At 40.1% G+C, this 27093-nt stretch overlaps 1 protein-coding gene across 1 annotated transcript in view; it reads left to right on the forward strand.

Annotated features, from left to right (window-relative positions):
* The first annotated feature begins 14337 nt into the window (after window positions 1–14337).
* The window catches only part of LOC139686878 (protocadherin beta-9-like), a 130081-nt gene continuing 117325 nt past the window's right edge, over window positions 14338–27093 (forward strand). Inside the window, exon 1 of the mRNA XM_071583954.1 lies at window positions 14338–14446. Coding sequence (XP_071440055.1) covers window positions 14338–14446 — 109 coding nt within the window. The remainder of the gene's footprint in view (window positions 14447–27093) is intronic.

Here is a 27093-nt window from a genome sequence, read left to right on the forward strand (position 1 = left end):
TCATACTTTTCCAATCTACGTCGATTTAAACATTACTGCCTCCTGTCTTTCACCACCCTTCTCAACACGACTTAGCATTTTTACCTAATTTTTTCATTTCACCATTCATCTTCAGACCCATATCCTTCGGGGTTGAATACAGATGGACCAAATGCACGTCCCCGTCTAGGGAATTGTACCTTTACATTAATAATCGAATAAACCGCATCACAATAATATTCCTATTTTAATATTCGTGGCATTTCCGACGCAGAAGGCGTTCATATTCATTATTTTAAAAACACGCTAACATAGCAACGTCGTTAGTCAACAAGCCGACACAATTGCGACCAAAGAAGGAAATTTTCTCATTTGGCATATTGGATATAAATTCATAAAACTTGAGAACCAATAATTGTGTGGGCAATTCGCCATCACTCCATTATTTATTTTTCTCATTTAAGACAAAAACCATAGTTGGTAGACAAATGGATCCGTAATCAGTCACCCTAGTCCATTTGAGTAGATGACCCCACCCGGAAGCTTAGATAGGTACTTAGATACGTATCGAATATCCAGTCTCAAGAAGTAATCTCTTAGAAGATAGTTGATAAAATAATGGGCACCCGGACGGTGGGCACCTATGTATCTCATCATTCAATCTCAGATTACAGATAAAAATGGTTGGTCCTTCTAACAAACTCTTGAATGGATTTCTTACTAATGGGAGTCTTGGCGTTCTTGGCAGATAACGCGAGAACGTTGTGAACAATGGCTTATCAGTTTATATACATGCTAAGCCCTAACAAGTTAGCGCGTTCAATATATTGGGATCAAAATTTTCAACACTTTTCAGTTAGTAATGATAGTGGTTATTAGGGGAGGCGACCAAAAGTTAAGGTCATTTGCCCCATTAGGGATAGGTGGTTAATTTGGTAGAGGTAAGATATTTTGGGAGTGGAGGGAGGTTGGAGAGAAACTAGGCGTTGGAATAATTTTGCTCTTAACAAAAGGCGCTGAGGCGTCGCTAAATATAACGTCCCATCCTACGGAAGCCGTACTCCATTCAAATTGCTCTCGGCATGGCACCCGATTGGGGATCCCGAAACCCCTAAAATTTCAGCCAACGCAAGGATTCGAACCAAAACCCTCGAGCAAGGGAAGCAACTACGATAGCAACCTCACCAACCTGATCCCCCGCAGTCATACCAAGTATGTCCTAATAACACACAAGGCACTAATTAACAATACTATTAACATTTGTACTTCTAGCCTTGAGAGTAATCCTCAACCAAGCCATCGAGTATTAATCAATACTGATTTTTCGTTTCTGATTGATACTCAACAACAAGAATGCATAAAAAAACGCTTTAATTGGGTATTCCAATATAAACCCCCAGGTTAAGCGCAAGGGAGGACACACTTGTAATGACCCCCTCTCCCCCTCCAACCCCAAAGAGAAATTACGAGTTAGGATTTGAAGTGAGCAAAGCAATGCTTTCACGCCTTCGAGTGCAAAAAGTGTAGCGTGGTTTAATTTGGAGTCTTGTTTTTAAGCAAAGAAGCTCTCATATCTACTGTGCTCACTCCCCACACGGAAGGGCCTGATTGCAATTGTCAGAGATGCTAATCTGATTTGCGTTCCTATACAGAACATCTGGGACCGTGAGTACGCCAATAACAGGTTTCAACCGGCACCGAGTTTCTCTGCCTGTTATTTCCATATTTTTTGCCTCTTCTTAATTAATGTTTTAACGGTGTAAGTGAACTTTACATTCCCAAGCCTTCCGGAATCAATGCCATCCCTGACACACCTTTCTCAAATAGCCAGAAGTAAATGTAAATTATTTTCAAAAAGGAAGACTAAACACACCGGAAATTAAAGATTACTTCTGGGTGAAAATAAGCCCAGAAAATGTTTTTTCCATTAGTCGCATATATACACGTATATACACATATAAACACACACATATATGTATATATATATATATATATATATATATATATATATATACACATTTTTTAAATATATTGACGGCATAACAACTACATACACACATACATACATATATATATATATATATATATATATGTATATATATGTATATATATATGTTTGTATGTAGTTGTTATGCCGTCAATTTGGTCAGTGGAGCAGGCTTTAAGCCTCAGTGGAGTTCCATCACATCGAGTTAATTTTTCCGGAAGTCTTAGCGTCATGTAAACAAGTGCCTGCGACATACTTTTTGGATCTCCAGGTGGAAGTACTAGAGCAATAAGGACATTACTAAAGCGAGACGCTTGCCACTTACTAAACGAGGGGAGCCATGCAAGGTGGTAAAGATTAAACACTTCCTCCTCCTACGCCATCTACACAACTTGATGAGCCGATTTAAACGAAGGAGCATCTCTCATGCAGGCAAAAACGACTCTTGATAGGGAAAACACGAGAAATAACCTGTGTCTAACGAGATTGATTTACGTGCAGACATGAACATGGAACGTGACCGCAAAATTGAATTTAGGTTTCTGATTCATGGTAATTCTTTAACTTTTCCGGTCAAAATTTTCGATAACCATTTAGGAGATGTCAAGGAATTAAGTAGAAACATGAAAAAGTCTATTTAGTACTGGTAAAATGATGAATCTATAGATTATTATTGTATTGAACGTAAAACTCACGAAAAGTACACCGAATTGTACCGCTTCTATGCCTTTTTTTCAGTTTAATCCACAATCATTAAGTGATCCCATGAAGCCGTATCACACGATAATTATTAATGTATGTAATAAAATCTTATATCCTAGTGAGTCTGTATGTGGTAGCACTGACGAAACATAATAATATTAGAGCCGTGCTTCAAACATTCACACGATCATTGAATTATACTTACAAGGAAGTAGTAGATTGTGGCATTTAATCGAAAAGTAAACGATGATCCTGAAAAAAGGAAATGTTTTGAATGTAATTCGAATGATAAGGACTTAGGAATTCCACCTCTTGCCATCGCTTCTACTCGTAAGGGGATGCCGTTGTCGGCAAATGAAGCTCGTATAGTGATTGTGAAGTGCACAAGTTACCAAGCATTTTGTGTGCTAATCAAAAATTCCTTCCATCAGAATAAATATTAGCGAAAGGCAAATAAATAGTAATAAATTATTCTCGAGGAAGCGTTTGTTTGAAAACTATACATATAGAGCGAACGAATTCCGCTTTTACGAATTCAGCAGTGAAATTAGTACGATGGGAGAAACAAAAAAAGTAGACTGGAAGCGGTGGAAATGTGTGGATTCAGATGAATCAACCTCCCTTAATCCTCAAGCCACTCCTTTCCCAATTACTGGTCCACCCCTACAGTCATATTACATGTACAATGGTACAATGATACATTTACTTGCCCCTCCTAACAAAACTACCTGACGTCCAACACAACAATAAGCGCCCTCCTCAATTCCACAAAATTTCTTCCTACCTTCATTATAACCAAAATACCTATCCTACTTCTACTTTTTCCTCCTTTGCCTAACATTCTCTCCTCAGAAAAAAATTTAACATCCAATTGACAATCTAAATACTCTGCATCCATCTTTCTATTGGATTACTCCCAGCAATCCTTTCTCTTCCCCCACCATGCCTAGCACTTCATTTGCTTTGCTTTCTGTCCATTTCGCCCTTTTAATCCTTCACAACCATATTTCAAAAGATTACATTCTATGCTTCTTGTCTTGCTTCAATGACCATGTTTCCATGCAGTACAAAACCACAATCTATATCAAAGTTTTAAAATATCCCTGTTATCAATGCCCTCCTTCTTGCGAAAGCTTCATCTTCCAGTGCACTTATTCTTCTAACGTTCCTACTACTTTGACCATTGTGATCCAAAACATGTCTGAGATAGGTAAACTGTCCATCCTGCTCTTATTCATGAAGCACTACTTTGATATCACTTAACTATTCTCTTTCTCTGCCCATCTGGACTCTCCGTTCCCCACTCGCACCTGAGCTGTCTGAGACATGTACAGGCTGAGGATAAGTGTCCTAACCCTCCAATATACTCATATTTTTTGTATATATTCATTAATTCCACCAAATTTACTCTATAAAAGGTTTTTTCCTTGCATGTATATACTAAGAGGACGCCTCGATAGCTTAACTGGTTAAAGCACTCGACCGGACATTGAGGGATCCTGGTTCGAATCCCGGTCAAGGCGAATGATTTTCACACTCTGAAATTGTTGCATTGAGATGTATATACTTGTTTGAGTGTAATGTTTTAGCTTGATGATGTTGTGCCGCAGTGAAAATTAGGTCGCATTAAAGTTTATTTTGTTTTGTCCATCATTTAAATATTGGGAATGATAATTGAGGTGTTTTTTTTTCGTTGCCTTCCTCAATTTTTTACTCAGCTAAACCTACCTTAACCGGTAGACTACCTAATAATAAAATAAAGTTTATTTTATATATTAGGAATCATTAAGTTTTATTTTGATATTATTAACCGTGGAGAAATTCCACAAAGTTGCGTCTTTAACGAAAAGTTAAAATGCAGAATAATAAATACGCTAAACACGGGGTAAAAAATGAAGAAGCAATCGATTAGCTTCCGATAGTTCTAGTGCTTCTGTAAAAAGAGAAGGAAACAAAAGAAGAAGAGTGAAAGTAATTGGCATATCCTGAGGCAGAGAAAAGAAAGTCTCGTTGAACGGAATGAAGGGCAGTAAAATGTATTTGGAATTGAAGAAGGGTTTATTGTGGGAATGAAGGGCAGTAAAATGTATTTGGAATTGAAGAAGGGTTTATTGTGGTGCGTCGTGCCACATTGTGTCTTGTTAGACGGGGTGTAGACATGTAGGGGTGTTAAGTTTGTCCATCCAAAACCCATCTCAAACGGTAGGCTACCACTTAAAAACCCTTCAACACTGTAGTTTGCTGCGGAAATAAACTGAACGTAACGTCGGGGGAAAACATTAGAGTTGAATTACCAACGATAAGTAAGTAATGAAAGGTCTACTGATGAGAGAATTGAACTATGAAGAAATGAATGGATCTGGCACGAAATAATGGAAAAGAAAAGGTTACAGATTAGTTTGGTGAGAAGCTTAAAACCGATCTCTGAATTGGTATCCCTCTCTTATGAAGAAACACAATATGAGGTACATACCCCATGAAAAGGTCCTCGCATTTTGAAGAAAATTTCACATGTCGAGAGGGCTTGATTCAAAGCTCTGACGAATATTGTTGGATGCATTCGAATGAGAGAGATCGCTTAGGGAAGCAGGCTTAGACGAAAGATTCAAGTTGGACGAAAATTGAACCAAAAATCGAGGAACTGCTTGATTTGATCGTACATATATACACATACCACGTTGAGAATCTATTTCATAACCCTTCAGCGAAGGATTATTCAGTCCCTATTTGAGTGCTGTGTAGATGAATGTTCAAGTGCCTCATTTACCCCACCACCGGATTGAGAAGTTATAAATGGACACCGTAGGAGTTTCCCGTTAATAATGAGAAGCTCCAATTTTTCCTCCATCTTTCCTTCATTCTTGGAAACCCTTGAAGTTTGGATGGACATAAACTTAACCACCCTAACTGTCTTAATCCAGCCTAAAAAGACATTCCCTCAATTCTTCAATGTTTATATTTTCTGCTTCCATTCATACCATCCAACCTACTCATCCTTTACTTCTCCCTACCTCTCCTTTCTAACCCTCGATCAGTGGTCTTCAGCATTGCACCACCAATCAAAGCGCACTCTAACCTTCTTTCCTTCCTCCTTTGAATATCTCCCAACATCACCTTCCTCTCCCCTTCCTCTCGCCTTGTTTGTACTTCCTCATTTGTTTTTATTGTTTCTGAAGGAGAAGCATGTATATTTATTTTTTTCCTCCGACGTGTCTCCCTTATTATTTCAAAGGAGATCTAGGTATTTGCCGAAAGGCTTTTCATTGTAAGAGTATCGAGTAAAATAATGCCCATTTTCATCTCTCTTCTGCCAAAAATATCGATCCACTCCTGAAATGAAGGGCCATAAGTTGCAGTACGTATGGCTAGTGCGGACGCCTTTCACTCTAAGCGGTGGAAACATTCCTAAATGGAGGCTCACGATTGAATTCCGAATGCCTCTCTGCAGTGACTGTGATTTTCCATGGAAGGCTCGGTCAGAGGAGTAGAGGAAGAGTCTTCAATACCCTCCGTCTTCAATACAAGTTTGGGTTGTAAGAGAGGGGAGGGACTGGTGAGGGATGTTATGAGCACCTCGTTAGGGAGCAGTTCGGAGACAGTAACCGATCTGGCAGCGAATCGAATGCGGTTCCCAAAAACTCTCACTCTCTCCCCCCCCACCCCACTCCTCGAGAAACTAAGAAATCAGCCGAATTCGATTTAAGGCTGTTAAAAAGGAAATTTCAGGGGGGGGGCAAAGGGGTTCAGATTCTTCATTGTGCATGAACTCTTCCATCCCGATCGAGATATTCAGTCCGTTACCGAAACCCCCCCGGGGATCAAGCTGTGGGAATATCGTCGTAAGAGAGAATTGAGCCGTCAAGCCAAACCACCTTTTGCCGCCGGCGCTATTAATGGCCTCCCAACAATGCAATTCCGATCGACTCTCGCCGAGTGTGACGTCCACAGTCCGCCGCGCCCGGGCGACCGTGAAAATCTCAAAAGCGGGTACTCTGCGAAAGCGTTGCGACCACTATTCCCCCATCTCTCTCTCTCTAACTCCCTTACATCTAGTCATTTATTTTCCCATTTCCTTTCCCTCCTTCTCTTTCTTTTCATTCTATCCGAAATGTCATTTTTCGCTCCTCTGGCTTCAATCAAACTCCGTCACGACCCGCGACCGCCAACGCGTGCGTCCCGAATGACGGCTTCGGGATGGACGATTAGGAACAGCAGCTGCGATATTGCGGGTCGGGGTTATGGACCGACCATACGCTGGGATATACTCCGATTTAAGCGGTGCCGAGTGATGCTGAACGGAATGTCGCTCAAGTGGTGGTGGTAGTAGTAGTAGATATCATAAGCAGCGACCGAGAGCTGAAGTTATTTGAGTTATTAGGGATGGATGACTATAATTTGGTGGAAGTGGGCTTTGCAGGTTTTTTGTGGAGAGGAACCATGCGTAGGTATTAGCCTCGGTAGAGGTGGAATGTTTAGAGAATGTTTGCAGGGTGGAGAGGAACCCGGCGTCGACGTTAGCCGACTCTTAACGAAAAACGCCCAGGGGTCGCAATTTAACGTCCCATCCGACGGATGACGAACTCACTTAAGGTCGTCTACAAGTAGTAACCCAATCAGGAATAGCGATGCCTCTGAAGAGTCGGAATACGAATACAGACCCGAGAGATACGAACCCAGTACACTATGAGATCGGGATGCTGCGATGGATGAAGTGTGCTGGCTTCCGCACCTGAGGGCACGTGTTCGAATCCGTGGGGCGGCAGGACTTTTCGGTGGTATCCCGAGTTCTACGTGGGGTAATATATAGTATGTGGAGAGGACCTTAAAGTGAGTACACCGTCCGTCGGATGAGATGTTAAACTGTGAACCCTTTAACGTTTTTCCTTAAGGGTAGACTAACGCCGAAGCCGGGTTTCTCCCCACCCATTCCTCTCCCAATCCCTGAACATGCTGCCTCGACCCACCCATGCCCACCCTCCCAAAATGGCGCAGATAACCTCAGCTTTCGGTCGCCCCCTCTTATAACAAGAACTACCCAGTGCCCTAGCCAAAGTACCAACCCGATCCACCATGTTTTCGGTTCAAACAAGTGATTACACGCACGCGCGTTGGAGTCGTCTTTTAGAGAGAAACATACTTAACTACTTCCATACGAGTCCGAAATTGATCACGGCCGAGTTAAATTCTTGGATGGAATAGCCTGCCAACCCAACTGCCGTTGAATAAGAGTTCGATTTCCACCAAGTCGTTGGGATGTGATTGTAAGAATAGCGAAGTTATTTTAATCTAAGTTTGAAACCAGATTTCACACGGCAAGGAGCACTGGAGGTCTGCTGCAATTGAAAGATACCGTTCCACATCTCCAAGCAGAGGGTGAATACTCCGAGGTTCCATCTTGGTACCTTTGACTCAAGCTACGTAAGAAAAACCAAAATGCCGATCAAAATCAAGCTGACGGAGCATAAAAGAGCGCTGGAGGCAAGGAAGTCGATGCCTTCAGCCGTCGCAGAGCATATCATGTCAGAACTAGCGCAAAAGAAACTCGTCGATGAGACTTTGGTTTTGGCCAAAATTGGGATATATTATAATTTAGAAAAAATACTTATGTCGATCGATCATGATCAACGATTTAGTGATTCGATTCAATAAAAAATCGACCAGTTAAATGTCAAGTTCTGTGTCTGTGAGAAGCTTAAATGGAAGGTATCACGTGCAATGCCAATTAACTATTTTCATATTCAAATTATTGTGAACACATAGTGTCGCGGGACTTGGTAACATTTTAAATGCATTAAAATAACCATAAACACAGTAATCAACCCGAGGGTCGGTTTGGTACGTGATGGTAGAGTTCACCCAGTACTGAGCCCGATGGCGTGTGAAATTCACACATCAGGGAACGGGGGCCAGTTCCTTTCCCTGTGCCGGTTATGGTTTCCCAGGAAGATCTGGTACCCGAAAATTCACGTAGCTTGGGTGCAGCTGCAGGTTCTCAGAGAAGCTTTCCCTGGAATATGCGGTAGGGAGTGAATTTAAATAATGCATGCGATCCCATTATGCAAATTCACTCCTTACTATTTTCTATTTGTAGGAGGAATCGATATAGGTTTAAGAGTGTCGATACGAAGGTATGCTAGCACCATAATGCCAAGAGACGATTAAACACATTGGACGTTATGGGGGTCGTATCGGAGTAAGGTCGGCATTTAAGTGCATCACAGCTACTCCTACGAGAGCTCAGTGTCAACCACGGTTTTGTTCGATACTTGAATGGAGTAAGAATCGTCAAGAATTCATTCAAATAAGTTCTGTTGTTCCCGTAAACGCGATCACATTATCATTTTATTCACGCATTAATACACAATTAATTAAATTTTAATGAAACATCTAGGAAACTTGAGCTCTACGGCCTCGGAAATTGACAAATAAAATGAAAACTCCAATACCCGTAATAACTTAGCACCACTCGTCCCGCAATGAAAACAAATTTTGTCGTGATAGTTTGTGTGAAAAGAAATTCCACAATAGTGACCAACCACAGCCTCTCAACCAGAATACTCTGCCGTAGAAGTTTGCGGGAATGTTACTTCCTCGCCAGTGACCAACTACAGACTCAAACGCTCAAACCCAAATGGGATCCTTCACAGGGCTAAAGGAACTCTGTTAAAGATACCTAGGTTTATGAACACAAGGACACTATCCGTGACTTTTTACGGGAATATATTCCACGCCAGGGACAACCACAGAGCTGAACCACTCACGAGCACTCAGGAAAACACTCACATCACATATTCAAAAAGGGCTTCACTACTGGGAGAATATTACGGCTATAGGAGTTTCCATTTAATTTGTTAATTTAATGAAACAGTTCAATATAGTTAACCATTGAAAAGTGCTCGTGATGGTTTTGAACGAAGGTTTAGAAGGCCTTCCAAGGTACGCCTGATTCGATTTGATATGAATCGGTCAGCCACCATCCAACTCGTTTTTATCAAGGGATTTGTAATCGTAATGTTTTTTGACTCGAGTTTATGGATTGTTTTCCATGGATTATCGCATAACTCGCACTAAAGAATTGTGCATTGTATTACTTAAAAGGATTGACATCGTGGCGAGACATCCAAGGGACATCACTCATCGCAATATCTTACGATTCAAGGATTGACATAATCGCTTCATCCAGTTCTTTCTCATCAGTTCGAAGACCGCTTACGTCGGTTTTATTTATCTCATTTCTCTTGCGACGAGTGAGGTGGGAAAACCGTGCGAAAAGACCTTAAGGTAGAGGAGAAGGCGGGGTAAAAATCGAGAATTCCATGGGTAAAAAAAGAAAAAAACACACACCATAGGACGCCGTCGGAAATCGGACACAGTTCAACACGTTGCTGCTCGGACGAGCGGCTTAGCGGATGAACTGCGAAGCCGTCAATTTATGCTTCGCACGGAACGACGCATCACCGTGAAACACCATGGGCAGGTAATGACGGCGAAAAAATGTATATAAACGAGAAGAAATGTATCCACAAGGTGACTTAAATGTGGCGAGCAGACAACCTGCGCTGCTTAAACGGACGGGAGCCGTAACAAAAAATATAAAAACGGCCAGATTAGACCAAAATCTTGGGAATGGATGACATATGACAAAAATACTTTTCAGCTTTTCGAGTTCTATACCAAGGGTCCGTTCCTCACAGCTACAAGTCAATTGAAGCTACCTTGTTATTTACGCTCACGCAATCCACTGATAATAGTAAACGGTCAGAACTTACTGATTGCCCACATTACACAGCATACGAATTTTAATGCTTATATTACACATCAGTGTTGAAGACTCCGACTCAGACGGAAAAAAGTCTGGGCGAAGAAGGGAATGGGCATGTTGGATGTAATGGAGAGATATAGAATATGTGCAGAATTGAAAAAGAGTATATTGCGGTATAGTGTGTCACGTTGTGTCGTTTTGGTGAGACTCAGAAAAGGACGGTGGCCAATCAATGTTTTCCACTAAAACCTATCTAAAACAGTAAACTACGATAATAATTAAGTATTTCTTGGTTGTGAAAAATGATGGAAGAAGGGGAATCGGAATTTGCGCGGTGGTTAGCGTACTGGCTTCTCACACAGAGGGCCCGTGTTCGAATCCTCCTGAACGCAGACCTCTTTTGGTTGTTAACAGCTTTAGGCCCTTCGACAACACTCAATGAAGATATTCATATGCATAGACATGTTGATCGAAATACCACTATCACATGGATATTCTGATGAAAAGGGTGGGAAAAGTAAAATGAAAGGAGAGGGAAACAAACGAAGTAGTGCTATAGGCATGGTGGGGACCATAGAGGGTTGATGGGAGAAATCCAAGGGAAGTAGGAAAGGTGGCTGAAGAGCATTCTGATTTGAGGTGAATGTATGAGACAGTAGTAGAAAAGAGAATGATATGTAGAAGAGAGAGTAGGAGGGAAAGGATAGGTATGTTGGATGGAATGAAGGGAAATAGGATGCATGCGAGATTGAAGAAGGGTTCAGTGTGGTGTGGGTTTATTGTCTTAGTTGAGGCTTTGAAACGTAATGGTGGTGAGTCTGTGCCCAGCCAAAACCTTACTTACTTCCATCATCAATACTAATTTTATCAACTCGGGATATTAAGGTTTAGATCAGTTTTTAAGCCAATAGTTTGCCCTAGTCAATTCATGGATCATGTGTCACAATTATCATCACCGTCACGTACTGTCATCACCAGATCATGACTTCCTGAGCACGTCCCATTTGTTGCACTCTCTCCACTTCTAATTGTCGGTTGAGAAAGTACCGAGAGGGAACGCTCTCGGGAGGGAATAAGGCGGCCCGCGAACCTCCCGCACCATCCCCGGGCGACCGAGACCTTGCCTTTCCCCCCACCCCTCCTCAACGAAACGTTGCCGTGCGATCCCAGCCAGCCCTCCAGTCAGTTCTTCTGACACTATTACTGAGCATTCGCGCCGAAGTTTCTTCCACAAGAGTGACTTGCGAGTGAAGTGCGAATCGTCGCCGGTCACCGTCGACGCGCAGTGGAACCCTCCTTGCCGTCCTGCCCGACGACGTTTCGACCTGAAACTTATCACGTATTCACCGGAACATGGACCATAGTATAAAGGATACGAATTCAGTTTGAGGTTACTCCCGCGGAATTCACCCGATTGAATGTGTCCATGATCCCTAATTAGAGATAGAACGAATTCCAATAGGATGAAAATTTGAAAGACGGGGTCAGATCCATGGAATACGGAAGAAATTCCTGTTAGGGGGAAAGGGCAGCAACCTCGTTTGAGTGAAGGGAAACCTTATGAAACAAAATTCCACAATGGAATGCAATGAAAATTATAGTAGCAGTAATAGTAGTAGTACTCTCATTATGCCAAGATGTCCCCTTGATAACTAATACTTCGTGGAATTGGAAGAAACACAGCAATTATTAAGAGTATTTCACATGAAAACTATTTCCAATGAAAGAGATTATTCTAAGAACTGCGGGAGATGTCACGTTTTCACAGTTACACAGATGACAGTTACTTTTAAGGGCTCATAATCCGCTAATGTTGACCGAAATGCAGGGATTTCGCAGTGTAAAAATCATTCCCGTAGACCGGGAAAATAAATTATTCTTCAGTTTATCACACTTTTTATGTCTACGCGCTCATTAACATGAAAACTATTTCAATTGAAATAACTTATTCTTCAAAATGCCGTACATGTACATTCAATTTCTGAACAAAGTTTAATATTAAAACCATTTGCATTACAAGCATCAGTTATTCAGATTTGAGTATTTTCTGCCAACATCCATTCTTCCAGATTTAACACAATTTATTCATGTATCCTCGTATGTAAGTGTATGAGCGTCATCCTAGAGCACAAATTCTCCACTACGCTCAGGATAGCACGTACGTGTTGAAATCGTTATTATTTACCTCAATAAATTCTGTGAAGTGATTCTTCAGAGCGGAATTTCAACAAGTCGAGAAAGAAATACGTATTCCCCTATTCGTTTCCTTATTTTAACTCCCTTTACCAACATTCTCCACTTTCCCAATATTCCACTTGACACACTAATAATTTCATTGGTTGTTACCCAATTCCCAGTTGCAAAATTAAGATCCTTTTTTATCATAGGTTATCGGACGAGAATATAGATATTTGGCGTACATAGGTAGATAAAACTATTATTATTATTATGTCCCTTCTACCAGACAGACGTGGGTTTCAGTATACATTGAGAAAATGATTCTTGGCTAAATTATAGTCCGAAGTGATAAATTGGTTGTAGAATAAAGGAACCTCGATAGCAATTATGGAAATATGCAAAAAGAAATTCTTATACTAAACGCTAAACGTTTAAGAATGCTCACATCATTAATTCACTGTGGAAAATCCATTTAAAAAGCTGGTTATAGGATATCAGCTTCATGACAAGTACCTGAAAAAAATGTGACTGGCGGGGAATGTCAGCATTAAAAGAAACAAATTAAATGACGGCATGAAAAGAAAAAAATGTGGCTCATAATTCATATGAAAAGAAATGAAATCAAAAATTGTTGACCTTTAATTTGGTTTCATTTGCAAGTAAGTGTATATGCATGTGGAGTCTAATTGTAAGGACCTCATGGCGTATTTTTATTTTGATAATGTTTTTCCCCATCCATTTTTGCGGCAACTCTAAGTCATATAATTAAATGAGATACAACGAACTGATATACGGTCCTCAGACTACAGCTGGACGTGGTTTCAGGAACTCCATTGCACCATATAGTCCATGACCATATATGATAGCAGCTAGCTTTTTACTTATCCCCTCGATACGTTCAGTAGTTCTTCGACTTTTTTCAATTTCCTGGGATAGAAAGCTCCTGGAAACGCAATGGAATACCTTGCCATGCATAAAAAGAAAAGAAATTAAGTGAAAACAACTTTTCACATTTAATACGTGGCAATGAAATCGGGGGAACGGAACTTAATTGCTGACCCGAGGTACTTTTCCAGTGACAAATACAGCATTCGCATGCCCTTAAACTTCAATATTTTCATCGGACTTTGTTTATCGCTATTATACTTGAAAGAGTTTATTTTTCTTATATTTAATCATTTGTGACCATTTACTTGCTCGTATAATTTTCGGTTACTTGATGTTGTTCTTCGGTAAAGCGATGTCACGTCTATGTGAAGTCATCTGTGTTCTCTAAGGGAGACGTCTCGCCCCGGGACGTATACATTTAAACATGCCATGTGTCACTGAAAGCCTCAAAACAATAATAATAATTCTACTGGTAAAAGGGGCTCGAATAATTGGAACGGAGAATTTACCCGAAGGCTTAAGGCGATCAACCGAAAACCTCTCGATTTATGAGTACTATCGATATTTTTTATGTGATTCCAACCATGCCAACCAATTCGCTGGAAAAAAATCCTCTTTTCCTCTGACTGGGATTACGACCATTTTTTTCATCCCCCATTCCCGCTCGTGCAGCCGAAAGAGGATGAGGAGGGAGGCATTTTCCTCCCGCTTTGACATAGATATCTATATACGAGATATATATGTTTATTCTATATCTCTCTCTATTTCCAATTTTCCAGATCGGATGAGAGGCTTGCGATGTCCGAAGGCGGAGGGCCGCACGGCGTCCATCCACGCACGCATGGCGGCCCTCCTGACCACCATCTCGCGGCTCGGGCGACCTTTGGACCACAGGTTGCTGCTCCTCGTCGTCGCGGCGCTCGCCCTGCCGCGCCCCACCGCGGCGCAAGGTGAGTGGGGGGAGAGGGGTTGACGCCGAAGCCACAGCAATGTTGGTGGCCGCGGGGTCGGCGCGACGTCCTAAATGAATCCCACCCACCTGGTCCCGTTTGCCGATCAAGTGGGTGAAGGACGTCGCCATCGCGTGCCTGCGTCGTGTAACTGACTCTATTGCCGATCTTATTTTTAAATTAAAAACGCGAAGACTCGAGCGGTTTAACCAGTTAATGAACACATTTTTTTCCGAGGAGTGAGTTTACTATTGACATGCGTAAAGACTTCCACCTTCATCTTATCATTGGAGTAATCCATCCCCGGATTGGGTTAAATTTAAAACAACACCCGTCAATGTTATGAGCATTTCTTTTTTCATTGATGATATCATTTGAGATGCACGGGCTTAATGTTATCAATCGGTAGAAAGAAAAGCCCTAAAGGCGAAAATGATATGAACACCAAACGTTGGAAAACATGAGGGAGTAGTAAAAAAACGCATTAACCATTAAACATCCACTCAAACAAATATCCAAGCGTTAGCTGAGTCCTGATGCAATGTTTAGTTTCCCGTAAATCACTGCGCAATGCCCCTTGTTTTCCATGTTTGGTGTTAATCTTACAAGTATTACGACCATTGGAGTTTTTATTCAACCTATTAACTTCCTTTTTTGAGTTTTCATGAGATATTACTCCTGCATCCTTCTTCACTTGTGCTAGACGTTGTAGCCTTGACCTCCCCCTATTCCATAATTCCTCAACCATTCCTTGCAACTTATTTTAACAGGCTATCGTTCCTCGATGAATGACCCTTTAGTTCTGCTCTTCTTTCAGCTATGCTCTTTCTTGATGTAGCCATCTTTCCCTGTAGCTCTGTGCACCCAACTAATTCGCAACACCCTTTGGAGGCGCCATACCCTACCATATATAGGTCATCGTTTTCACGCCAAGAAATGACTCCATCTGTCGTACCATGGAATTTGAGATTCATCTACTTCCTTTGCGAGGGTAACAGGTGGTAATGTGTTTTTCCTTTTGTTTGGTTTTCATCCACTTCTTTGCAGTCAGTCCTTCAATTGAGACTCAGGTTTGTCATTCTGACGCATCCTACGCGGAAAAATAAGGCAACATTCTCACTAAGAGTTCTTTAAAGGCACAAGTTGACGGTGGGTTGTCCGAAGAATTTAGTGACCCGATATGAGACATCGAACTAAATCCCACTTAGTGGATTTCCTTCCTCACGAAGAAATATGATTTTATTAATGCCACGGAAAATATGTATTCCAGGCCATTTTTACTAATACCTACCCATATTTGGCGGAATTTTGACTATCATGTATCTCATTCAGTCATTCAAAACATTCAAATTAATTTTTTTTATTTTTATTTACCCCCATGCACCATTTATTCCTCAAAGCGGTATGAAATTGGTCCATTTATGAAGTACCATAATTGATGAATCATTTCAATTTAAAAAATAACTGCAGTAAGTATGTCTTTGGACAGCTCTCTCAATGACATACTCTAGTTATCGTGGCTTTTAATAATGAATTTAGTAAGTGATACAGAACATATCGATAATTTATTCCCGGTGAGAAAACCGAGAGCGAATCTTGGGTTGTATTCTACGATTCCGAAGAGCCAAAACCGATAAACCGTGTATAAATATTTCCATCCTACGGACATATTTATTAACCGGGCATTATTAATGACTTCCATACCAGAGTTACGTTTACACGCAAGATGATACATGATGATGTATTTCAACAAATTGGTATAAATGTAGCAAACTGGTGGAAAATATAGGCTGAAAGAAATAATAATATAAAAAGGGCAAAAAATAATAACAAAGTTAAAAATCATGAATTCTGTGTAATCTCAAGTTTCATATTTGGAAATTTGCTGTGCGAAAATGAATGGAAATAAGCCCAAACTACATTATTTTTGGCCAGATATGTAATTATGAATTAATAGCAACAGAAAACATGAGATGAAACAATTCTCCAAACAATTCGCCAGCAGCATTCCGATGTGTACAAGTATGTGCATTTGAATGCCACTTGGGAAACAACAGAGCACCCTTCTAGTTCAACATTTTTAAGATCGCCGCAATGATGCTCATCCTTCTTGAATCCATTATAAGGACGCCCATAAATCAGGGTCGTAATTACTGGTCCTTAATCCAGAGATTTATTTGATGCATGCTTCGTTCGATTCTTTTATCCACTTTCAATAGAGTTATTTTGGAAAACAAAGTGATATTTTCTTTCCGAAATTGGTTGAACAAATAGTTCTATTTAAATATGGTAAGTGTTTTGTTTAAATCTTCATTTACATGGACTGATGCTTTCTCCAATTAAGTGGCACGATCCATCTTAAAAGGTATTTCAGCTCATGCTGGGTAATATTTCTGCGTTGAGATTCAATGATGTCTCTATGCATCTCGAAGTCGTCTTAAACCGAATGAGTGTCGAGCAACTAAACGATGTAATAAATAAAATCTGACTTATATGCGACACAGAAATTTAACTATAACGTTTCCCAACGCTTAAATATCCAAAAAGAACTACAGAAGGTATTCTACAGTGCATTGAAACATGTTGTAGTTAAAAATTTCAATATACCGTAGAAGCTCCTCATTTCTTATTTCTTTCCCTTCAGTATGGATGTTCACAAAGTCCCCAATATCAAGAACGGTACAAACATTGGAGATCAGGTGAGCACGCTTCCCATGCCAGTGGTCCCTGCTCGAATTCCACCGGTTATAGAATGTTTCGGACCTACCCCGAACCCTAATAGGGGATCTACGTGGAGAGCACTTTGATTTCATCGTTCATCGAATGGGATGCTAAAGTGTGAACCTCTTGGCGTCTTTCATTTTGGGTAGGCCAGTGCCTTAGCAGGGTTTATCTACACCCATTAAATATTCCCTGAAAATCCTACCTCCACCAAAAAAAACCTGTAAAATTACCCTACTATTCTTGTCGGCTTAATTTTCCTCAGCTGTAGTCCACCTACCATAATAACCACAGGTAGTATTAAACTCGAATGTTCACACTGCAGTGTACATCACTGCGCTTCCAATTCAATATCACGAATGAAACGTAATCTCGTGCCCAATTTCGAGTTTAATTTTTAAGCACTTCGAATTATTGAAGTGTGACCGATTTATTACTTTATTTCTTGTCTTGAGTTAGTGGTGTTATGATTAAAAAAACTAGCTGAATTCACAGCATTTTCTTCTTTCAAAAGGCCATCATGCTCTTCATACGCTACTGATGATGGAACAAATGCACACGGGACGTGAGAAACCATTATAAAAATTCGGTCTCCGTCCGACATTGGAGAACGTTCGATTTGGTCTAATTGAGTGAGAGAGTGGATGAGGGGGGGGGGTTGTTAGGAAGAATGAGGTTGTGTGGCCAGTGGCACGAAGGCGAAAGAGGAGAGCGGGGCTCAAAAGAGACAGCCGGGGTTCGCCAAGTAAGTGACGTGCGGCTTGCGTGTTTTGCTCCGTGCGGTTTGCGAGATTACTAGCCGAGATAGGCGTGAGAATCACATTCGCCTTGAAGGGCCACTTGTGGGTTTTCCATTGTCTGCGAGTTGCATCGCTCGTTCGTTGACACCATTTTAGTCGGTGGCGGCCGTCGTCACCGACAAGTCATGCAGAGCATATTTCGAGTTGAAAGTATGAGGATGCACCGCCATTTTTTTTTCGAACTCGTGCAAAATCGGTGATGAAGAATAATTGGAAATTTGGGGTATTTCCGAATGAGAGCCGGAAAAAATATTTCACTAACTTTGCTTGGTAGATTCATTCAAGGTGTTAAACCAATTTAAGGTAGGTTCTTGGGCGGTCTCCGAAGACATTTTACTTCAACGTATCAAAAAGACGTTCTCTTGTTTGCCCCATATCATTTCTAACAAGGCCTTCAATATCCCACCACTTTTCAATATTTCCTCCATCCAATTTCTCTCTTTTATTCGAATCTCCCCCCGTAAATTCCCTCTCTTCGCTCACCCTATCTAAAACTTCAATGTTTTCCTTCCTCTCTGTCCTACTTAATTTTCTCGATTCTTCGCCACATCCGCATCTTAAAGCCTGTATCCTAGTATCATTCTCCTAATTCAAAGACTGGATCTCACAAACATAAAGCACTACATTCCATATTAAAATCTTTACTAATTTTCTTTCAAATCTTCACTCAGTGTACCTGCAATCAATTCTCTTCTTCTTGCAAATTCTTCTTTCGCTAACGCAATTCTTCTCTAATAGCCCCCTCTACTCTGCCCTTTGTTTCTCTGAAATACTGCCCATATAAAGGCATACGCATTAATTAAATAACCCAATAAGGTTTCTAAAGCGTCAGGTTTCACTTTTTCGAGCACTTTTATTTATAATTGAACTAAACAATTTGTTCTTTTCCACCATAATGCGTAATAAACAGTACAGTGATATCTTGGAGTCAAAAATTGATAAAATTTCAATTAAGAAAATTAACAGTAAAAAAATTGATGATCGTATTACAGTTTCCTATCCAGATAACAACCAGTTATCCTCTTTTACGTGATGTTGATTGAATTATAACTGTTTCTCCAGAGTAAAATATTTAACTAATTTGGTCACATTTTCTCCCAGTCTTCTCCATGGCAACAGTACAAACTTTATAACATTCTATATGAATAAATTCCACGATGGGGTGTTTCAGGAGCGGAACTTCCTGCGCGCATAAATGGCACAGCGTGGATTAGAGGCAATGCAGATGTTATTAGAGTCTGGCCAGGATGAACTTCCCTGGTTTTAGGGAAAGAAAGAGTTCGAGGGGGGAAGAAAAGAACGGCAGCCTGTTACGTTCTACCTTGGACTCCTTAGCTAAATAAATAATTAAAATTTATGTGAAAATACTCAAGGACAAGGGCTTATCTAAATTTCTCCTAGTTTTCGGAAGTGCCTCGTGATGTGCCCAAGTGCTTGAATGATTTTTAGAAGCTAAGCCGCCGGGCTAGTCGGCTATAGCTTACGGGGATAGCCGTTTTCTCGGGACACAGTCGTGGAAATCACATCCCGCACTTCAATCTGGCGCCCGAATTTGAAAAGAAAGACGATTCTTGTGGCAAAATTTCCTCGTCCTTGACTACAATAAAATTGGAAAAATAATAAAATACGCACATATTAGTGATCTGAAAAAGTTTCCTCACTCCTGGCTGTTGACAATAAAATAATAAATATATTTACATTTGCAAACAAATCGTTCTTGCTGGAACGTTTCTCCACTCCTGACCGAAATAATATTAGAAACAGTATAAAATTTGCTGAAACAGTACTATTTTATACAAATCATCAGTTAGTACTAGTACTAATAGCAGTTTTCCCATTCCTAACTTCCTTAAAGTTGGAAAAAATAATGAATATTATAATGGTAACGGGAATTTGACGAAGTTAAAACTGTTTTTGTTGGAGATTTCTCATCAAATCCAATAAAAGCAACATTTGATGTAAACGATGAAGGCGAGGTGCAGCAGGAGGCTCTTTCGAAAACTGAAAGCCGTAAACGGGTTCCAATGCATGGAGACACGTTCTACAAACACTGGACCCGTTGTACAGGTATACTGTATAAACGCTGGACTGCTTGATGCACCCTCACCCTTATTAAAATGCATCACTTAACACCCGAGAAGCAAAGGAAACATCAGATGGTAAAACCAATGAAACCGTGCTGAAAATGGAAAGGAGAACAGAGGGGGCTGGAAAAAAATTACCTTCATTGGCAATCAAGCATTAGGTAGTTCGATCATCCATTTGCGAGATCTATTTTTTCTTAAACAACCCTTGTGGATTGTTCGTTAGGCTACCCATTTCACGTTGCGTGGATTGACTGAAGACGATTTGCATTGGTTGGAGCGAAACCATCTCGGTGGGAAGAAGTTATTTCAAAACAAACTCCTTCCAAAGTTTCGTGAAAAACATGGACCGACTTCCTCAATGAACTCCTGAATCATATCACTCTTGCTGAAAGATTTCTTTTGAGACGAAGCGAATGAGAAAAAAATACCGGGAGCTTTGTTTGTCACGTTTGGCGTGGAAAAATTTGGGGGCGTGGGAACGGTCAGATTACTCCGCTTTACGAGGATTCGATAGTGTGTTTGACGCTCTGGGCAAGACGACTTGAGGCAGAACCGGCTTTGACGAGAATCGGAGCTCAAAGAAGTTCAAAGAGTCAAGTGAAAGCCTTGGGGGTAATGACTGCAATCGGACATCCGAGGAAACGTGCGGTGTCTTCTTCGCAAATGGACGGATTTTCCAAACGGGTTTTTATTTTGATTTTTTGAAGTGACACCGCCGGTCACTCTATATACGTACATGCGTAGTCACCCTTCGCTAATGATTTCCCCGAAAGAAAAAAAGATTACTAAATTCACGCACTCCGCTCTCCGGGTGATGCTACAGCCTGTCGGCGTATCCATTACACCATATCCATACCAGCCCCGTTTGAACTTTCTCTCGACGTTCATCCAACCGTATAAAAGGGAAAATCGACGAGAAATAATTATCGATTTCAGATTAAATCTTAGCCTCCTTTTAATAGCGAGATTTTTTAAAGCGCTCGGATTGATCGAAGTAGATTTTGCATACAAAAAACGTGCCATTTGATTTGATAGAAAGCTGAGATGTTGATCATCGGAGTGGATAGCTCGATCTTTGATAGGGGAAGGACTGGAAATGGGCGGAAGAGGGGCCAGTGTCAGGTTTAACTTAGGGGAAAAAAAACGTTCGCACGATGTCAGGCGTGGGCTGGATGGCTCACTCAAGAACTTGAACTGCCCCGGGCACGGTACCATTATGAGTTTTTACTCATGGGCCTTATCCAACTTTTTGAAGGCAATTAGTGCCCAAGTTTTTATTCAGAGACGTGCTAATTGTGGTCCGCAAACAAAAGTTTTCGAAGGATAAAAAGTGCGCGTTCCATTCATGAAACAAATAAAAGGCAAAAGCCCTTGTTGGGTCTGGATTTTGGCAACATAGTTGTTATTCAATAGAATTTTTTATTTTCAACTTTCACCAGAAATGTAAAACCGGTGACGTCATGTTTTCACGTCACGGCATAAAATCACGTCTTCAGCAGCCATTGCAGAACAAAAATTTATACTGAGCTATTTGATCATGGTTACATTCATTATAGATTGAAACGTATTCAGCATCATTATTTTCCATATTTATTTATTTCATCAGATTTTTCGTCAAAAATTAATGAATGAGAAAGGCTCTACGCTTAATGAATACTTTTCCTTTGGATATTTCATCCACGCGTAATGATAATTAAAACTTCAGTTTCGCCCACGTTCCAGTGGGTTCCATGAAGTACAGTTCGTTCTTTTTTTCGGATAATGTAAGCTGGAGTCCAGCCTGACCATATTGGCCCATTCGTATTCTCTAACACAATTGTCGACTAGAATTAACGTCGAGAAACCTCTGGACGGAAACACGTTGTCCAGCAATTGGAACTCCTTTCACAGAAAAATTAAAATTCACGATTTCACTTTGTTTAAACTTGTGATCAATTAATCAGTACTTTTGTAATCGAAGGTAACACATAGCGTTGAGCAGGCCTTCATATATTATTAATTTGTACATCAATTGTTACAGTTATATTGAAAGCGAGTTGGACACACCCATTGTATCCCTCTTTTGTCTTTGGAGCACAATCTGTGTCGCTTCCTCATCAAGATACTCAGGGGCTCATCAGAGAAAATATGTTTCAGTCTTTTAAGAATTATTATTGTAATACTCTTCTCCTCGACTGAATTTATTATTACTGGAATGCAACTTATTATTTCAATAGAAAGTGCTTATGAATATTATAAATAATTCCATGCCTGTAATAGATTTAACTTTTTATTTTTAACAGTGATTATTACAAATGCCATCCAATTTTTGAGAACTATTTCAGTCAGGCGGCTTGTTTTCCGAAGAATAAACGAGTCTGCGTAATATCTCAGACTCTAAGATAATGAAAGTCATGAAGCCTTTGATCACCAATTGAAATCATTCAGGAGTTATTCAATGGAACTGAAACACATCCAACAAATAGAATTTCCCATGGAATTAACTTTATTTTGCGACCGAGGTTTCGATGTCTCACATCCTGATGACGATGTAATGCATCGAAACTTAGATTGTGATAAAAAGTAATATCCTCTGGAAAATCACATTTTTTTATTGATCGCTCATCATTTGCTACGGGCTCTCTCCAAAACCTATTTCTCGATGGACTTCCGATCAATCCTCCTGTGTCACCATGGCAACATGGTATTGCGACACTCATGTATGCAGCGGAAATATTGTATTTACCAAAGATCCCTATTGGGATGAGTAAGCAGTTTAACATGGGAAGGTTCTCCAGTCGCGCTCATGGACGGAGAATATTTACGGCATAGGGCAGGAAATATCCCCGTAAATCATCTAACACACGATAAGATTAATCTGAAGAGAGCTCAATCATCTCCCTTATTCCAACAAACTAGCTGGTAATATTTCTCTATTCCAAATCGATACATTCAGGGCTGCTCACAGGGAAGGTAAGGAGGAGTATATGACGCAAACTACGTAATTAAAATTGGGGAGGGAGGTAAGGGGTAGGGGTATTTATTTCTCACATTTTAAATCAGTGAAAGAAAAACAGTTTATATTGATATCATCGCAGAAGTATGTAAGATTAGGGTAGTTTCGAAGAAATTATTTAAAGGGAGTAAGCCCCCTATTGTAGCCTCAAGTCAACCGTCTATGACTTCGCTATTCTTGAAAGAAAGCTCATAGCTGTGGTTTAATTTTATACCATCATTAATTTTAGCATATTTATTAAAATTTATTCGATCTGACTTTTTCGAGATTAAATCCGAAATGTAGGATACTGAATTGAGTACTAATTGGTGGAATTCCTTCATTATAATGGTAAAAGGTAGCTCAGAAAATATTATTCTGTACATGTGTACACACATATATGCCTAAATTTATGCATATAAAAGTGGAAAACTTTAGAAACACAATAGAATATGGGTGTAAAAATAAAATATAAAAATCACAAGAGTTGATTTTCACAATTTAAAAGTACTAGTCCAACAAAATCCCACACAAATTGTCCTCGGGATTGGAGATCTAATGAATAGAATGGTTTCAGGCGTCACTTTGTGGAAGCGATTCATTTCAGAAAATAAATACTTGGCTATTCCACCTATATTTTTTATTAAACACGACCCGGGTTTCGACTTACCAAGTCAAGGTAAAAAGTACCTGATGATGACTTTGTAAGTCGAAACTCGGGTCGTGTTTAATAAAAAATATATGTGGAATAACCAAATATTTATTTTCTGAAAATTGGACATCTAAGGTTTGATTGAATTTGAAATTAAATTGGTTTGATATTGCTTAATCTATGACCGATTAATTCTGTTTTCTTACAAAGGCCAGCCTGAGATATCTCCGCACCTGCTACGAAATCGCGAGGCTTTCTTTGGGAGTCAATGCTCTATACGAAGAACTCTAAAGACGTTTAGGAGCAAAAAAGAAAATCTGAGCTTTTGGCACACTGCATGGCAAAGATATGGAATGGCTGGAATAGAGAAAATAAAATAGATGGAATATTAATATTCCCAACACCTCACGTTAGAGGTAACGGAATAACACTCATTCATCCGGTCAATTTTTGAAACCCGAAAATGGCTCTTAGATTAACCTCTATGATTACCAGAACCCAGAGTATTTACGCGCCAAAACAATAAACTCTCTGAATTTTATCCAAATTACGAAATCTTGGCTTTCCCATAGTGACCCAGTTCAAGGAGAGTGCAAAGAGAAAATTCATTTGATGGGACATTAATTTTCATTTTGTATTTCACGATTATTATTTCATAAGTAGACTACATTCGAAAGTGTTCAACATATTCTGGAAGGCAAAATGAGGATTTGGATAATTTTCAGTCACACCATTAAGAGTATATTATCTGTCCAATTCAAAAGGATTTATAACCGTCTCTCTCAACGGGTCCTCATAAATATTCAGTTGCGAATCCCTAATTGTGGAACGATGACTGAACTCTGCAAATTTTCTTGTCGTCAGGACGACTCCAAAGCGCTAAATGGATAATAATAATGGAGCGACTTGAATGTGCGCAGTGGACAGCGTACTCTACTCCTGCTAGGAGGTCACGGGATTAAGACTACATTTTCAATGCTCGCGGCTATGTCTCCTAAGAAATAATAATTAGAGATAACAAATATTGCACATATCTGATAAACATAATGATATACTATGACCCACGTTTTTGCTCACCCAGGCACTGTCAGGTAAAAGACGGCAAAACCAGACGAGGGCTCAGTGAGTCAAAACGTGTGTAATAATTAATCAATTCATTGAGTGAAAAAGTACTATATTTTTAAGTGATTACTTCGGTCACGTCAAGCCTGAAACTCTGGGTGTTAAAATAAAATATATAATGTCACTTTTCCAAATGAATTCCGATCATTATGAAGACGCACTTCGCAATATGTAGGTTTATTTGGTCGATGAGTCCGAATTATCATTAGATTATTAATCTCATTTGAATATATTATTAGGCCTCCAATTAAGCTACATTTTGGATGGACCCACTGAGTCACCAACGCACCATTTTTTAGCTTCACTTAAAAAGACACCGCAAGACACCCTAAAACACAACAAACTATTGCTCAATACCGCATAACTTCTATATCCATTCATACCCAAAATAGACCTATAATTTTCTTCTCCCTACTTGTATTACCTAATGCTCTCCCCTCTATTACAGTCTTCAAACTATAACCGCCAATCAAAATGCTTTGCATCCATTTTTCCTGCTTCCGTTAGATTTGTTCCAACAACCCCATCTCCTGTATCTTCACTTCACTTCCTCCATTGCTTTTCTTGCGTCTCTTTTTTTCTGCGGACTCTCTCCAAATTTTAAGCAAAGTAACAAGCAATTTTTAAGCATAAATCCAAAGTTAGAGAAGATAAAATGGCCATAAAAAAGAAAAAAAAATCATGTAAAAGTAAATGGGTGTGAATGAATTTTATAGGGATGTGAAACTTAAATTATGGTTGTATATAAAATTTATGTATAATCACCTCCGAGACATAACGTCATGCATATCATGAACATATGCAATTTTAAAAATGAGCTAAGAATTCCAATAAGTCACATGACAATTCATCAAATCCGTGTTGCATCTGGAAACCTTCCAAGAGGGTCAATTGGTATCACACGGTTGGAGAATATTTTACGTTGAATCAAAACATTTTCCAAAACAATAGTCTTTCTTTATTTTTTAATATGTGAATTCGGATGTTGACCCAATTCGTATCAAAGTACTTCCTCTGGACACCAAAATCAGGTTGCTGGATTTTATGGGAATCTGAATTTTATTAGAAACCATAGGCAACATTCTGACTGACCTTTCTAACCTTTCTATGTGGACTTCACACGGTTTGAAGAGGCGGGGAAAGTTCTCCTCTTACTTCTCAATTACACAGCCTTAGAGTGAAAGGATGCCGTTTTAGTCATCTGTAATTAAAGCAGTCACTTAATATTTCGGTGGTCCCACACACCTTCATCAGATTAAGAAGAGTAACTGACATATAGACCATAAACACAGCAATCAACCCGGAGGTCGGTTTGGTAGATGATGATAAAATTCACCCAGTACTAAGCCCGACGGCGTTTGAAATTGACATATCACGGTGGGGGACATATGATATTTACTAATTACGTCCCACAAACTGTCCGTAAGCAACCTCTCACCGATTCCATTTTCTTCACTCGAAAATTAGACAAGACGGAGGTGGATTCACTTCTGCACAGCATTTATACAACGCAAAAACGCAGGGGCGGAAACAACATTTAGAAATAATTTGCACAACCATGCATTTGCATAACAATGTAATTTAATGACGTAACACTAAAAAGGTATGCATTTCACGCTCAACTCTCCAATGCCTTCCATTTCCACTCACTGCCATTCTCTATAATTACCGAACCCAAATATCTCGAGAATCAAAAGAAAACTGTTTATTAAATGCACACGATGACCACATCTGCGCATTCACACCTCCGTCCTCCTTTCGAGAGATTTAATTCCAGGAGAGCGTGCGTGTGATGCCAATCGTTAACAGCGTTCTTCGCTACCGTGCGTAGAGGACCGAATTTTTATTATGGGGAACGCTTTCCTTCGCGATGCTTCCAAACGATAACAGAATGCTCCCTACCGATTTTCAACACAGGGGTCAACTTCTCCGTCCCTTAATTTCCATACGCGTTTGTGGTCACCGAGCGCATAAGTCTTTTGGACGAAAATTTCGCAACGAAGAACGAATGGAGATGCGTATCCTTTCGCGTTTACGCCACGAGAAAAAGAATTACTTGCCTCATAGAGAGAGTGAGGGGGGGGGACCTTTGTTATTTTTCACGTCCGAGTGGAGAACAGTTTACTAGTTAGGACTCACCGAAACCATGCCCCCCGCCCCCCCGTAGAGATAGAGGGATGGGGAGAGGGGGGGAGGATGGAAGGAAGGGTGGAAGGGGCGGAACCTGAGTGAGAGGGAGAGAACAATCGAGCATCGCCCCACAAAATGGTGATTTCCTCCCTCGACCGGCA

Source organism: Hetaerina americana, unplaced genomic scaffold (assembly GCF_022747635.1).
Source record: "Hetaerina americana unplaced genomic scaffold, ioHetAmer1.1.p SCAF_15, whole genome shotgun sequence".
Lineage (NCBI taxonomy): Eukaryota > Metazoa > Arthropoda > Insecta > Odonata > Calopterygidae > Hetaerina > Hetaerina americana.